Genomic DNA, 13,856 nt, shown 5'->3' on the forward strand with positions numbered 1-13,856 from the left:
ATGCCGGTAGAGCACTGATAACATTTTTCCCTGCACTAATGTGTGCAAGTTCACTATCACTGAGTGCCTTTTCAAGACAAATTATTGCTACTCCCATGGTATTCCCTGAAAATTTTACATTCCCTTGTTTCAGCATTTCAAAAGCTTATCAGTCAGTTCATGCTTTAAAGTCTAACCGATTGGTTTCTTCTAGCATTCTGCAAACCATATTTCCAACGTGGCACCTCAGGTCTCATTCATTGATTATGATTGCTTAACTAAACAAATGAGGTTCCTGCTTTTTAGGAGTGCACATTAATTCATGTCTATGGTATGGTGGGGGGGGGGGGGGGTGGCTACGGCACAGGATTATAGTAAGCTGCAGAGAGTTGTAAAATTAGCAGCTCTATCAAGGGCACTAGCCTCCCTAGTATCCAGGAAATCTTCAAGAAGTGGTGTCTCAAAAAGGGAGCATCCATCATTGAGGACCCCCGTCACCCAGGACATGTCCCCTTCTCATTGCTACCATCAGGAAGGGTGTACAGGTGCCAAAAGGCACACACTCTGTAATTCAGGAACAGTTTCTTCCCCTCTGCCATCTGATTTCTGAATGGACATTGAACCCATGAACACTACCTCACTACTTTTTTCTGCATACTTATTTAACTATAATACATCTTTTTATGTATTATATATATAGATATATACACACACACACACACACACACACACACTGTTACGAATAAGGAGCAACTCTGATGGGCAGAAGGGTGCAAAGCCGCCCCCCCCCCCACCCCTTTGGAGAATCGCAAATCGCTATTATTTCAAGGCTGCTACCAAGGAAATGAAAGGGACAAAAGGAAATCTGCCAAGACAGTTGTTATTGATAAACAGCTCATGTCAGTTAATGAGAGAGAGACAATGCAGAGATACACAAAGTGGAATGTCTCCTCCTAACAAACCACTGATTACTGCTATTGTCTTTTGGAGAAGGATTGTGTACTTGGTACTGTTCTATTCATTGAATCCCCTCAGGGGGCAACCAGAGTGGGCTGGGTTTGATGGGTTGCATCATCCCAACCTGATTGATACCTGAGACCCCGTGAGTGGGGATAAAAGTAGGGTCTGGGGCAACACCCCTCAGACGCACCAGGAGAGACACTACGAGACCGGTGGGGGCTTGTGTGTGTGTCCACCCTTGCCTGGGTGACGAGTCCACCACGGAACGGTCTAGCTAAAGGACAGAGGGGTTATACATGAATGGCCACAACAACAATGCATCGACGGATCAAGATCATAAAGGAAAGTCGGCAAGTCAATAGCTGTTACTCTCTCTCTCTCTCTCTCTCTCCAACAATTGTAACACAGCGACCAACAACTACCGCAGCCTGCATGAACTGAACTGAACTGAACTTTATATTTCCATCGGACAATTCATTATCCCCTAGACAACGATAGAGCTTATTTCTTATTGATTATTATTATGCCCGCACTTTGTGGTTTAGTATTGATGACGTATATTATCTGTATATTTGCATTGATATTATTTGTGTATTTTTACTAATAAATACTGTTGAAAATAGTATCACCAGACTCCAACGGATACTCCTATCTTTGCTGGTAAGACACCCAGTTACGGGATTTGTAACAATACACACACAGAAATACACTTACTGTAATTGACAGCTTTCTTATTCTCTCTATTATCATGCATTGTATAGTAATGCTACCGCAAAGTTAACAAATTTCATAACATATGCCAGTGATATTAAACCTGATTCTGACTTAATTCGTTTTATCTAACACTCAAAGCCACGTTATTCTAATTATTTTTGTCTCATCAAATCAAAATCTGCCTGAATTTAATTGACTTTTAGTGACTTTCTCCTCTCCCACTTGGGAGATCTGGTAGATGTTGCAGGTCACTAGGATTAACACCTTCATCACAACAACTAAAACATTCAACATTTGATAAGGAAAATAACAGGTGGTTATCTTAATAGACTGCACAGTGACTCCGTTCCAGCAAGGCAGGTTCGATATCGACCTCCAGTACCATGTGGAGTTTACTTCTCTTTGTCAATGCACAGGTTTAATCTTCTCCCAACCCCTCTTATGTCCTAAAGATTAAAGGTTAATTGGTGAATTTAACTTGACACTACTACAGGTGGATGGCGAGAGATTCGGGGGGGTGGTGTTAATAGACATGCAAGAATAGGTTATAGAGAAGTACAAAGAATGGGATCACTCAAGGAGCCAGTTCAGATATGGTGGGGTGGGGTAAATGGCCTTCAATAATGAAATGTGAAGTATTAACTAAACACCAGTGGTTTCCAACCTTTTTTATGCCACGGACTCTCACCATTAACCGAGAGGTCCGTGGGCCCCAGGTTGGGACCCCCTGTCGTAAACCAACTTTGGAAGAATCAGCCAAGAAATAACTAAATAACGGTGCCTGCAAGAAAGCCTGCTGAGAAATAATACTGCCCACCTCTGTGTCATGGGCAATCTATATCTTTGCATGAATCAAACAAAAGGAGACCCAAAATGTTCAGTTAAATGTTACCGGTGAGATACTCTCAGCCACTACAATACTATGCAAGCTTTGCCAGTTTGAAGGCGTGTGTCAGTATAGATAGAAATGGACAGTTTGTTTACATATGCTGCACACTCATTTTAAGGAAGAATGGTGCAGATTCGATATCATGAAAATGAGGAAGTGGTCAATAAGGTGATTTCAGACAGGCCAACTTTAGACCTCCAACACCTCAATGGCAAAGAAATATCCTCAACTAGTTCAGAGATCTTGTGATTAGTCTAAACAGAGAAACATTAACAAAGGAGCTGCTTAACTGCAGTTAGCTCTGTTTATAACTTGTCACGTGCTATAAGCAGTCCACATTCACTCATAAAGGAATCTCAGTCACGATATTATTGGGGTTAATACAGACACATTGCATTTGTAACACACTAGTACAAACACATCTGAAACAGAAGATAGCCGAGTCATTCACCATTTGATCTTCAGCTGAACACTTTCCATGCTGCCATCTCCCATTGCCAACATCATAGGGGCTACCACTGACTGGACAAGAACCATCAATACCATGGATACAAGGCGAGTCGAGCAAAGCTCCTGGGTTGGATAGTCCAGAGGTTGGAGGCCCAGTGTCTATGAATTGGAGCCAGGAAATGGAGATACCCTGTCCTGGGGTTGTGTCCTGTTGCTGCTGCTTGTGTTATTCTGCTGGACACTGTGGCTGTATCATATTGAGGCCAGAATGTGTGGCAACACTTGTGGGTTGACCCCAGAGCATCCTTAGGTTTTAGTGGTTGTTAATGCTAGCAACACATTTCATTGTATGTGTCAATGTATATCTGATAAACAACTTAATTTCAACCTGAGTGGGGCAGTTACGGGCTAATCCGGAACAAGCTTGACTTCCCTCACCAGTCCAATGTACAAGACTTAACTCTGGGATCAGGTATGATGATCAAACATACCACCTGCTCGGATGTGGTCATCAAGTAATAATGCTTGAGCAGTTCAGCTAATTGTGCCCCTTGGATGCTAGATATTTCCTTCATGCTGTTGCAGGAATTCCAGAATGGTATGATGTTGGTGGTCTTACTCTCCTCAAAATATCATTGTTCCTGACTTGTGCAAGTCACTCTGAGTTGGTGCAATGAAATACATCTGGCATACAAGGCTGATCTGTCATGATTATGTAGGAAAATGATATTCCCAACAGAAAATGGACTGTTTAACACACCCACTTACGTCACTACTCTGTTCAACTGTAAAGACAACAATCATAGCAAGCAACTTTATAATATGCTAAAGACTTAATTTGTGAAGGGAGTTTAAATTTTCTTTATGTAATGTTGGGATGCATGCATTGATATTTTTATTTCTCTTTATACAAGACCATCCTGTAAATCTCATATATTTATAATCGGAACATGAACATTTATGACTCAACCATCTGCAATGTGCAATATTCTTCTGCACTACACAATAGAATTTTACCTGCTAAATGCAATCAGCATTGAACATAATGCACATTGGATCATGCAAAGTGTCTGCTGTGAATGCAGTAATATCAATTCATGTCTTATCATGAATAGCACAGTTCTTGACTGCAGAGGAAACCTCAAACAGAGGATGAATGTACATGCAATCCCTATATAATCTGCTCCTTCTGAGCTGGTCTATCATCAATAAATCGGGCACAAAAGCTGTCACCTGATCTCACTAGCAGTCCCATGCTCGCTCTTCTCAGAATTAGAGTACTTTGTTCTCTGTCAGTGGGTTATTCCAACTGTTAGTCATAGGTGCTCACCTGTCAGCATGATATCATTTCAACTGTTGAAGGCACCAGTTGCCCATCCACTTATTCCACTTCTACCGAGAGGAAAGGCACAAGAGATACAACAAACCATGGTTCTGCATTCTGTGCACTATAGAAAGGCAGCCCAAGATTTGCAATTCTAACCTGCATGGTTACGTGAGTAAATTAGCTTCTCCTAGTTTTCTAAACTAGTACAAGACCTTCACACAAAACAACTAGAATTGACATTTGAGTACAGGGGGATTTCTAGACCCTGATGATTATAATTTCAGGTCTGAAATTTAAACTTTAATCTTCTCAAATCCATTACTACAAATCTGACTCGAACTCTTGCATATCAATTTTCAATTGATACTCCCGCGGGGGTCTCTCAGTCATTCTAACACATCTGAAGACAGTTTCCAGAAACTAGCCCAAGACTACAACTTGTAGGCAGAAGTCATCATAATGCGCAGTTAAGAATCCAAATCATTATCCTTAAGAATCCCTCTGTCCTGTAATCAGAGGAACAAAGGAATTGATTATGAACTTCAGGAAGGGGAAGTCAGGAGAACACAAAAACTGTTGTCATCGAGGGATCAGCAGTGGAAAGGGTGAACAGCTTCAAGTTCCTGGGCATCAACATCTCAGAGGTCCTATCCTGGGCTCAATACATTTATGCAATCATGAAGGCATGCCAGCAGTTCTAGTTCATCAGGAGCTTGACCCAAATTTCTACAGATGTACCATCGAAAGCATTCTGACAGGTTACGTCACTACTTGGTATAGTGGCTCCAATGCACCAGGATCACAGGAGGCTGCAGAGAGTTGCAGGGCACAGTGCTCTCCATCAGAGGACATCTTCAACAACCGGTGGCTCAAGAAGTGGCATTCATCATTAAATCCCTCACCATCTGGAATACGTCTCCTTCTCATTACTATTGGAGAGGAGTACAGGAGCCTGAGACCCACACTCAACGATTCAGGAATAGCTTCTTCTCCTCCGCCGTCAGATTACAGAACAGTGTATGACCACTACCTTTCTTTTTTAGAGTCAGAGTCATAGGAAAATGTCTTTTGCATTATATTTTTAATTGAAGTAATTTTATATGCTCCCACTGCGAAACAACACACTTCACATCATACAAGGCAGTGATAATAAATCGGATTCTGAAACAAACATTTCAACGACCATTTGGCCAACAGTGTACAAGGACTTAGGACTAGATGGCAAGTCTACTGAAAGGCTAGATTAAGCGAACACTTCAAAAGTAATCCCCTACTTTCTTCAGTAAAAAGAAACAAATGAGATGCTTTTCTCCTCAAATTGCCATTAAATTGTATATTATCTAAGATCCTTTCCGCATCCCAGTTTAGATGTGTGCACATTAGAGCTTTTTTCTCAGATCTGTTCTACTTCTTCATAGTTGTGAACATCAATTAGATATCCGTTCAGTTTCATTTATGATATAGAAAACAATCACAGGAAATCATTTGGAAAAATATCCAATTTATTGTCAGCCCCGCCTACCAAGCCAGAAGCAGCCAAGTCCTGGTGAGAAATTAGAAATAGAGTTGGGTTTCATCCCACCAGATTTACAAATTCACTCTCCACTCCACGTTGGCAAATTCAGTATTGTGCAAAAGTCTTAGGCACCTTTGCTGTATACGTGTGCTTAAGACTGATGAATCATAAGTTAGAATAGGCTATCAAGAAAATGTGTTTCTAAATAAATTCTTCAGTGAATTTTATTTATTCTGTTGATAATTAACTGAACTTTATACTTCAACCAGGTCTCCAGGTCAGCACACAACCTTGTGGAATTCCAAGGGAGTTTTTATATTACCATTTTCTTCACAGTATTAAATCACTGTTCCCAAATTGACCCAGAGGCCTCAGTGGCCACTTTATTAGGTACATCTGGTCATTAATACAAGTATCTTATCAGCCAATCAGGAGGAAACAACTCAATGTATAATAGCATGCAGACATAGTACAGAGTTTCAGTCATTGTTAGGACAACATCAAAATGAGGAAGAGATTTATTCTAAGTGACTTTGACTGATGAATGACGGTTGGTGCCACGTAGTGTGGTTTGTATATCTCAGAAACTGCTGATCTCCTGGGATTTTCACACACAACACTCTTTAGAGTTTACAGAGAATCATGTGAAGAAGAACATCAAACACCCAGTGAGTGGCAGTTCTGTGGGTGAAAAAGTCTTGTTAATGAGCGGGGTCAGAGAAGATTAGCCAGACTGGTTCAAGCTGATACAGTATCTCAAATAACAAGTAACAACAGCGGTGTATGGAAGAGCATCTCTGAAAACACACGTTAAACCTTCAAATGGATGGGCTACAGCAGCAAAAGAGCACAAACGTACACTCAGTGTAGCTCCTGTACCTAATGACCTGGCCTCTGTGCGCACTACACACTGCACACATTTCTTTTCTCTGGTAGCCAGCAGGGAGGCACCCAAAGGATCCACGTACTGTCCTCATCAGTTCCAGTTTTGGCTTGCTCTTCTGGGCTGGTAGGTAAATTATCCATCAGAAATAGAGGGGCTAAGAGCACAGACTCCGGCTGCAACCTTAGCCAGGGTCCTCTCACCCAAGTTGCCAGCCGAACCTTGAAACCAGAAATCAAGACTTTTATTTATTATTGAGATACAGTGTAGAACAGGCCCTTCTGGCCCTTCGACCGTGCTGCCCAGCAATCCCCTGATTTAACCCCAGCCTAATCATGGGGCAATTTACAATGACCAGTTGGCCTTTTTAAACTGCCGTTCATTCTTTGGGATGCTCCTCTGTTTTTGTGGATGGTTGCAGAGAAGTAGTATTGCAGGATGTATATTGTATACATTGCTCTGACATTAAACGTACCATTGAAACCTACCGACCAGTATGTCTTTGGACTAGGCAGGAAGCTGGAGCACCCCGAGGAAACCCAAGCGGTCACGGGGAGAACGTACAAACTCTCTACAGGCAGCAGTGGGAATTGAACCCATGTCACTGATGCTGCAAAGCGTTATGCTAACCACTACGCCATCCCTCGACCTCCAACTGCCCACAATATTTTACATTTGAAGAGCATTTCTTTTCCCTCTGAGTGCACGCCTGGTCCACTTAAACTTCTGCTCCTGCTACTGACACTTCCACAGTAGGCTGTGATGAGGTCCTGACTGGCCCTCTCCAGCAAGTTAACATCCCTTGCAGTCAGTGTTGGCTTCGAATAAAGCAACGTACACAAATGCCGCAGGACCTCAGCAGGCCAGATAGCATCTACGGAAAATGACCCAGACCCTACCATCTCTTAGCTCTGGCATTAGCTGAATGTCCTCATTCCCTCCATACAGCTGTTGTCATTGTGTTCAAAATTACATCTTTGATGGATTTCTGGCCACTCATCCTTCTAATTTAGTGTCTGCATTTTCTCTCCAGAGCTGAAAGGGACATTTCTTTCCTGTAAATGGGGCAGATGGAACAAAACAGGGCATGTGCCCATCAAGTTGGTTAATGTGTTACCAGGAAAATATAAGTTTATGAATTTGTTTACAAAGGGCAGTTCCTCTGTTTGCTGACTTTGTGATGGCGATGGTTTTTGACACTTGGTTGATAAACTGAAAAACAACTTGTTGAGGAATTTCCTGACATCTGGTGTGTGCAAGGGGCCAGAACATCAAATGACTAATATTTACCACAATATTAAAAAAAACTGAAGGGAAACATTGGCAGGGCCTTGGGGAAAGGGCAGGGACTACAATGGTTTGACTTGCTGAAAAAGACCATGTGCCAAATGCCTTTGTGATTTTCTGATCTGTTATCCCAGATCACATCATTAAAAACCACTTCTGTGGCAGTATTCAAAAATGAAATTGCTGAGTTCCTTCCATCTGACTATAAATAAATTTCACTGCAATAGCCTCGTGAATCCAATATCACTGAAGGTCAATAATAAACTTCCACCTATTTTAAATTTCAGAAGCCCTTACTATCTGAAAGTGTTCTCCCGTGCAGATATCCCGTCTACATCCACCAATTCAAGTAAATATTCCAACACCGCGGGACCGTTCCCTTTAAAGAAAATGAATGCGAGCCTTCAGTTGTCAAGCCCCACTGCCAAACGCGGCATTTCCCCCGCTGTTTCTGGGAGGTTGTCTCGCCAAGCAAGATCACACTATCGGACCCAAGGAGTCAACATTTCTCATTTCAGGCGGATCTCCGAGTTCTGGCGCAATCTATCAATAAGGACGTTTACCGCAGCAACTTCTTTTTTAAAAACTGTCACTGCTAATCAGAAAAAGGAAATGCCTAAAAAATAGCGAAGGCTTCATTGATGAAGTGTGGAGTTTGCATAAGGGTCTGTATGAAGTTCACAATATGCAGAACGGCCAAGAAGCAGAAATTTAAAACTGCGTGCCGTTTACAAAATCAAAGATAAATATAATGCAGGCTTAAATAGAGACGTAATAACGCCTGGCCGAAACAAAAAATGGACAATATTGTACCTTTTTCATTCACCATGACCATTTCATCTGCAGAGTCTCTTATGCAGTCCGCAAAGCCAGATTCACATCGATAACAACGTTATTGCCGGCCGTCTGCAGTTATCCCCGGCTGAACGACAGTCGCCGAGCTGCACTGATAACCGAAAGCAAGGTCTGCGAACGACTGGAACTCAGGAATTGCAGTGCATTCCCTAAGTGAATGTTACCCCCGCTGAAATAATCACTTGGCAGCTGCTCCGACGTGAGCACAAATTCCACTGCTCTCTGTCGTCCTGCCCTTTAAATGACACAATCTCTCTCACACACACACTGCAGAAAATCAGACGGGTGGGGTCATCGTTCACTGGCGCTATTCTCGCTGTTTGACCTGAGCAAAGCACCAGAAATTGCCAAAGGTGGGGTCATTCACACAGCTGTAATCTCTGCAAGAATGATTCTCAATTTCGCGTCGTTTTCGATTCAGGGTCGACAAAGCAATCTTGAGAATTCTGTGCAAGGTGCTGAGTAGCGTTGACGTCCCAAGTCTGTCTGTTTTACCGCCTTTCATTTCTCTGCCCCCGTTGATTATTGCAATATTAACTCCATAGTGGATATGTTATTTTAATCACATCCGGGGGTCTGAGCTATTGGTGGGGAACAGGTGACGGCTGGAAAATTCAAATTGAACTAAATAATAAACACAACCAACATAAAAAGCCAGTCTGACTGAGGGCGACTTCAGCATTATCAATAATGTCCTTCAGAACAGGAAATCTGGTACCCTTAACTAGACAGTTACCTGCGTCACTCCCAGACCCTCGGCTGCTTGCCCGAGTAGCCCAGAAGGCCAAATGGCCCAAAGAACCTTCACATAAATAATTAAAGATGTCTCTTTCTAAAATTTGAAATAAATCAGAAATATTTAATCAGCAGGTCAGGCATCATCTGTAATGATTCCCTCTCTTCATTGCTACTTTCCCTCAATCAAAGGAAATGCAACATCTGCTCTGTTGTATCTTTCCTTCTCACTACCAAGGGACTTAAATAGCCCTCCCAGACAAAGCTTTTTATTGCAAATGGTGTTCAGGATGACCTCTACAATGCAGAAACAAAATACATAGAAACATAGAAAAGCTACAGCACAATATAGGCCCTTCGGCCACAAAGTTGTGCCAAACATGTCCCCACCTCAGAAATTACGTGGGGTTACCCATAGTCCTCTATTTTTCTAAACTCCATGTACCTATCCAAAAGTCTCTTAAAAGACCCTATCGTATCCACCTTCACCACCGTTGCCAGCAGCCCATTCCACGCACTCACCACTCTCTGTGTAAAAAAACTTACCCCTGACATCTCCTCTGTACCTACTCCCCAGCACCTTAAACCTGTGCCCTCTTGCGGCAACCATTTCAGCCCTGGGAAAAAGCCTCTGACTATCCACACGATCAATGCCTCTCATCATCTTGTACACGTCTATCAGATCTCCTCTCATCCTTCGTCGCTCCAAAGGAGAAAAGGCTGAGTTCACTCAACCTGTTTTCTTAAGGGCAGTAGTCAGTCTGCAAAGGCTGCAAAGATCCAGAGCTGTCAGGTGCTGATCACTTTAACTCTCCAACTTGCTCCTGTTGACACCCTTTCTTTGATCACTTACACTCTTCCAATGAAACTCAAGTTGAAGTGCAAAGGATCGCATCTCCACTTCTAATATGGAACACTGAATTCCTTAGAGCTAAATAATAAATTTCAAATAGCCAGCCTTTCCAGTTTTTGTTTTTAGAAGTGGCCATTCATCAAACATGAATTTTGTTTGCTGCTTCGCAGATGCTACTTGACCTGCTGAGCATTTTCATCACTTTTGTTTTACTTCAGATTTCTGGCCTCTATACTGATTTACTCCTCCAGTGCACAAGAGATTCTGCAGTTGCTGGAAATCCAGAGCAGCACACACAACATGCTGAAGCAACTCAGGCTGCATCTTGTAATGAGCTCTTCGGGTCTGTGCAGGGAGCTGGACAGCACTGGGCTCTGAAGTCTTTAGAGCACATGAACTGGTTAATTGTTGTTTAACGAGAATCATTCATCATTACATTGAATTGAATTGACTTTATTACTTACATCCTTCATATGCATGAGGAGTAAAAATCTGTACGTTTTGTCTCCATCTAAATGTGCAATGTGCAATTTATAATTATTTATAATAAATAGTATGTATAACAGGACAATCAATATAACATAGAAATACGATTGCATCAGCATGAATTAATCAGTCTGATGACCTGGTGGGAGAAGCTGTCCTGGAGCCTGTTGGTCCTGGCTTTTATGCTGCGGTACCGTTTCCCAGATGGTAGCAGCTGGAACAGTTGGTGGTTGGGGTGACTCGAGTCCCCAATAATCCTTTGGGCCCTTTTTACACACCTGTCTTTGTAACTGTCCTGAATAGTGGGAAGTTCACATCTATAGATATGTTGGGCTATCCGCACCACTCTCTGCAGAGTCCTGCGATTAATGGAAGTACAGTTCCCTTACCAGGCAGTGATGCAGCCAGTCAGGATGCTCTCAATTGTGCCCCTGTAGAAAGTTCTTAGGATATGGGGGCCCATACCAAACATTTAGAGTTCCTACAACAACACACACAAAATGCTGGTGGAACACAGCAGGCCAGGCAGCATATATAGGGAGAAGCGCTGTCGACGGTTCGGGCCAAGACCCTTCGTCAGAACTAACCGAAAGGAAAGATAGTAAGATATTTAGAGTTCCTTGTGTTTTTCTTGAGTGACTTGCTCTTTGTAATGCGGTCTCCTGGTGCTTTCTGTTTAAGCTTGTTGAGTTATTTTGATAAGCTCAGGGATTCGTGTTACTTGGATACCTGATTAGCGCTATTCGTGAGGTCCTTGTTTAGAGAATGTTACATCTTGCAGTGTCACTCAGCCGAGCCACTGATGTTCTGTCAAAACTCTCATGAATAAACACTGGTCATCACCTCTACATTGGAGTCTTCTTTCCTCCAATGTAGGATTGGACTTGTGTTCATAATGAACTTGTGTTCACCCATTGCCAGTGCACACTGTGACACATCAATGGAGAGGAATAAACAGTTGACATTTCACAGGGTCTCAGCCCAAAACTTTGAGTTTATTCCTCTCCAACAGATGCTACCTGGTCTGCTGAATTCTACCAGCATTTTGTGTGTGTTACTTCTCCAGTGTATTTCATTTAATTTCAGTCTCATATTTTTTCTCTCTCTCCTCCAGGAAGACCACTTGTGATTAACAAGTCTTCACAAATGTCTTGTATCATCCTTTCTCACTTAGTTTTCTTTCCCATTGTTTTCTCCAGCTCCCCCACTTCTCTACAAATGTTAGTTTCTAAGTTATGGCAAAAGGTCATCAAATTAACTCTGGTTTTCTTCTTGACTATTTCCCGTATGCTATGGAAGGTGGAGCAAAGTCAAGATGGTGCTAAACGGTGAGTCCTTTGCTTGCCTCTTTGGAAACAGCTCTATTTCTATCTTTGATATTTCTTTCTCGTTTCAAGGTTCTTTTGAAGACCCTGACCTGAAGTTAAACTCTGACTTTGGTTCTCTGTGGGAACGGGACCCGCTCTCAGGGCCTCACAACTGACCGTCCCAGGATGCAGCCTGAAAGGTGAGAGCACCTTCAGAGTACTGGATTTTTGTGGCTCTGGAGATGGGCTGATTCAAGGCTGATGCCCCTGAAAGAGGCATCACGAAACATTGGGAGCAGTGAGGTAGCTGCTGTGGGCTGTGTGTCCAGAGACCTGAGCCTTTCTGGGGCTGATTCTCTGGGCACAGAGCTCTGGAAAAGCGACAGACTTTTAACATCATAAATCAGTGAGTTGTTTGTTATGTCTCCCCTCTCACTGTGAAATGGGGACACCTCCTTTACGCTTATTGGGGAGAGAGAGAGACCGTGGTATGTCAAATTACCGAGTGTACTGCAAGTCTGTGTCTTTATTGATGGTTTGTTGCACGCTTGACTGCTCGGTGGAGGGTGCTGATGCCTTTTTGCTGGTGGGGGTGGGGGGGTCATTGCCTTGCTACTGCTTGTGTGTGGAAGGGGGGTTTGGGGGGGCTTTGGGATTCTAATGTTTAACTGTCATTCATTCTTTGGGGAACTCCTCTGTTTTTATGGATGTTTGTGAAGAAAAATAATTTCTGGATGTATATTATTGTATATAATTCTCTGACATTGAATGTACCTATTGATCCCATTTTTCTTTGCTTTTGATTAACTTCCTAGATTATTTGCTTTTGTTAGGCTCAGCAAAGTCAAAGTCGAGTTCATTATCACATGCACAGTATGTACAGGTACAATGAAAAGCTTATCTGCGGCAGCATCACAGACACATCGCGTCAGGTAACCAGCATACACAAAAGAAGCATAAAGACAATTTTTACAAGAAATAAAACAATCAGCACAAAAATGTCAATTTTCATTCAAAGTGATGAAAATAGCTCTAGTGTTGCTGAACTGTTGTCAGAAGGTTTAAGAACTGAGTGGTTGAAGGGAAGTAGCTATTCTTGAACTTGGTCATGTGAGACTTCAGACTTCAGAATCTCCTGCTGGATGCAATTGTTTCATTTTTGTTCACACAAGTTAGAGGCCTGAATTAATGAAACAAAGTAAGTGGCTACAAACTCTAGATTTCTGAAGATAAATTAATTTACAAAACCCTCAGATAAAAAGGTTGGAATCAGTTAAGAAAAAATGATGTTATCAAATCAGTCCTATACTCAATGCATTGGTCACATTGCCGCACTTAAAAATAGCCTTAAAAATAAACCTTTAATGTTCATTAAACTGCCATGATGAGTGGATACCAAGAGTAATGCAAAGCATGAGATGACAATTGCATACCGACCCCAGTCCAGTGGACATTTCCATTCCGCTCACTAGCATTGGGTGACTGTTTTAAAGGAGCTGACTATTGACTTCAGGAGAAGGAAACCAGAGTCCATGAGCCAATCCTCATCGGGAGATCAGAGATGGAGATGGTCAGGAGCGTTAAATTCCTCAGTATTATCATTTCTCCTGGGCCC

At 42.3% G+C, this 13,856-nt stretch overlaps 1 protein-coding gene across 7 annotated transcripts in view; it reads right to left on the reverse strand.

The window, feature by feature from the left end:
- ablim1b (actin binding LIM protein 1b) overlaps positions 1 to 13,856 on the reverse strand; it is a 400,575-nt gene that overhangs the window by 271,446 nt on the left and 115,273 nt on the right. For 2 of the 7 annotated variants that reach the window (XM_059947914.1, XM_059947913.1), the window contains exon 1: positions 8,819 to 9,161. The exons of 1 other annotated variant lie outside the window; for it this stretch is intronic. In XM_059947914.1, the coding sequence (XP_059803897.1) occupies positions 8,819 to 8,840 (22 nt within the window). In that variant the 5' untranslated portion in view covers positions 8,841 to 9,161. Of the gene's footprint in view, positions 1 to 8,818; positions 9,167 to 13,856 lie in introns of those variants that run through there. 4 more of the 7 variants (XM_059947920.1, XM_059947912.1, XM_059947918.1 and 1 more) reach the window with 4 other exon arrangements.

The sequence above is a fragment of the Hypanus sabinus genome, chromosome 22, assembly GCF_030144855.1.
Source record: "Hypanus sabinus isolate sHypSab1 chromosome 22, sHypSab1.hap1, whole genome shotgun sequence".
In the NCBI taxonomy this organism is placed as follows: Eukaryota; Metazoa; Chordata; class Chondrichthyes; order Myliobatiformes; family Dasyatidae; genus Hypanus; species Hypanus sabinus.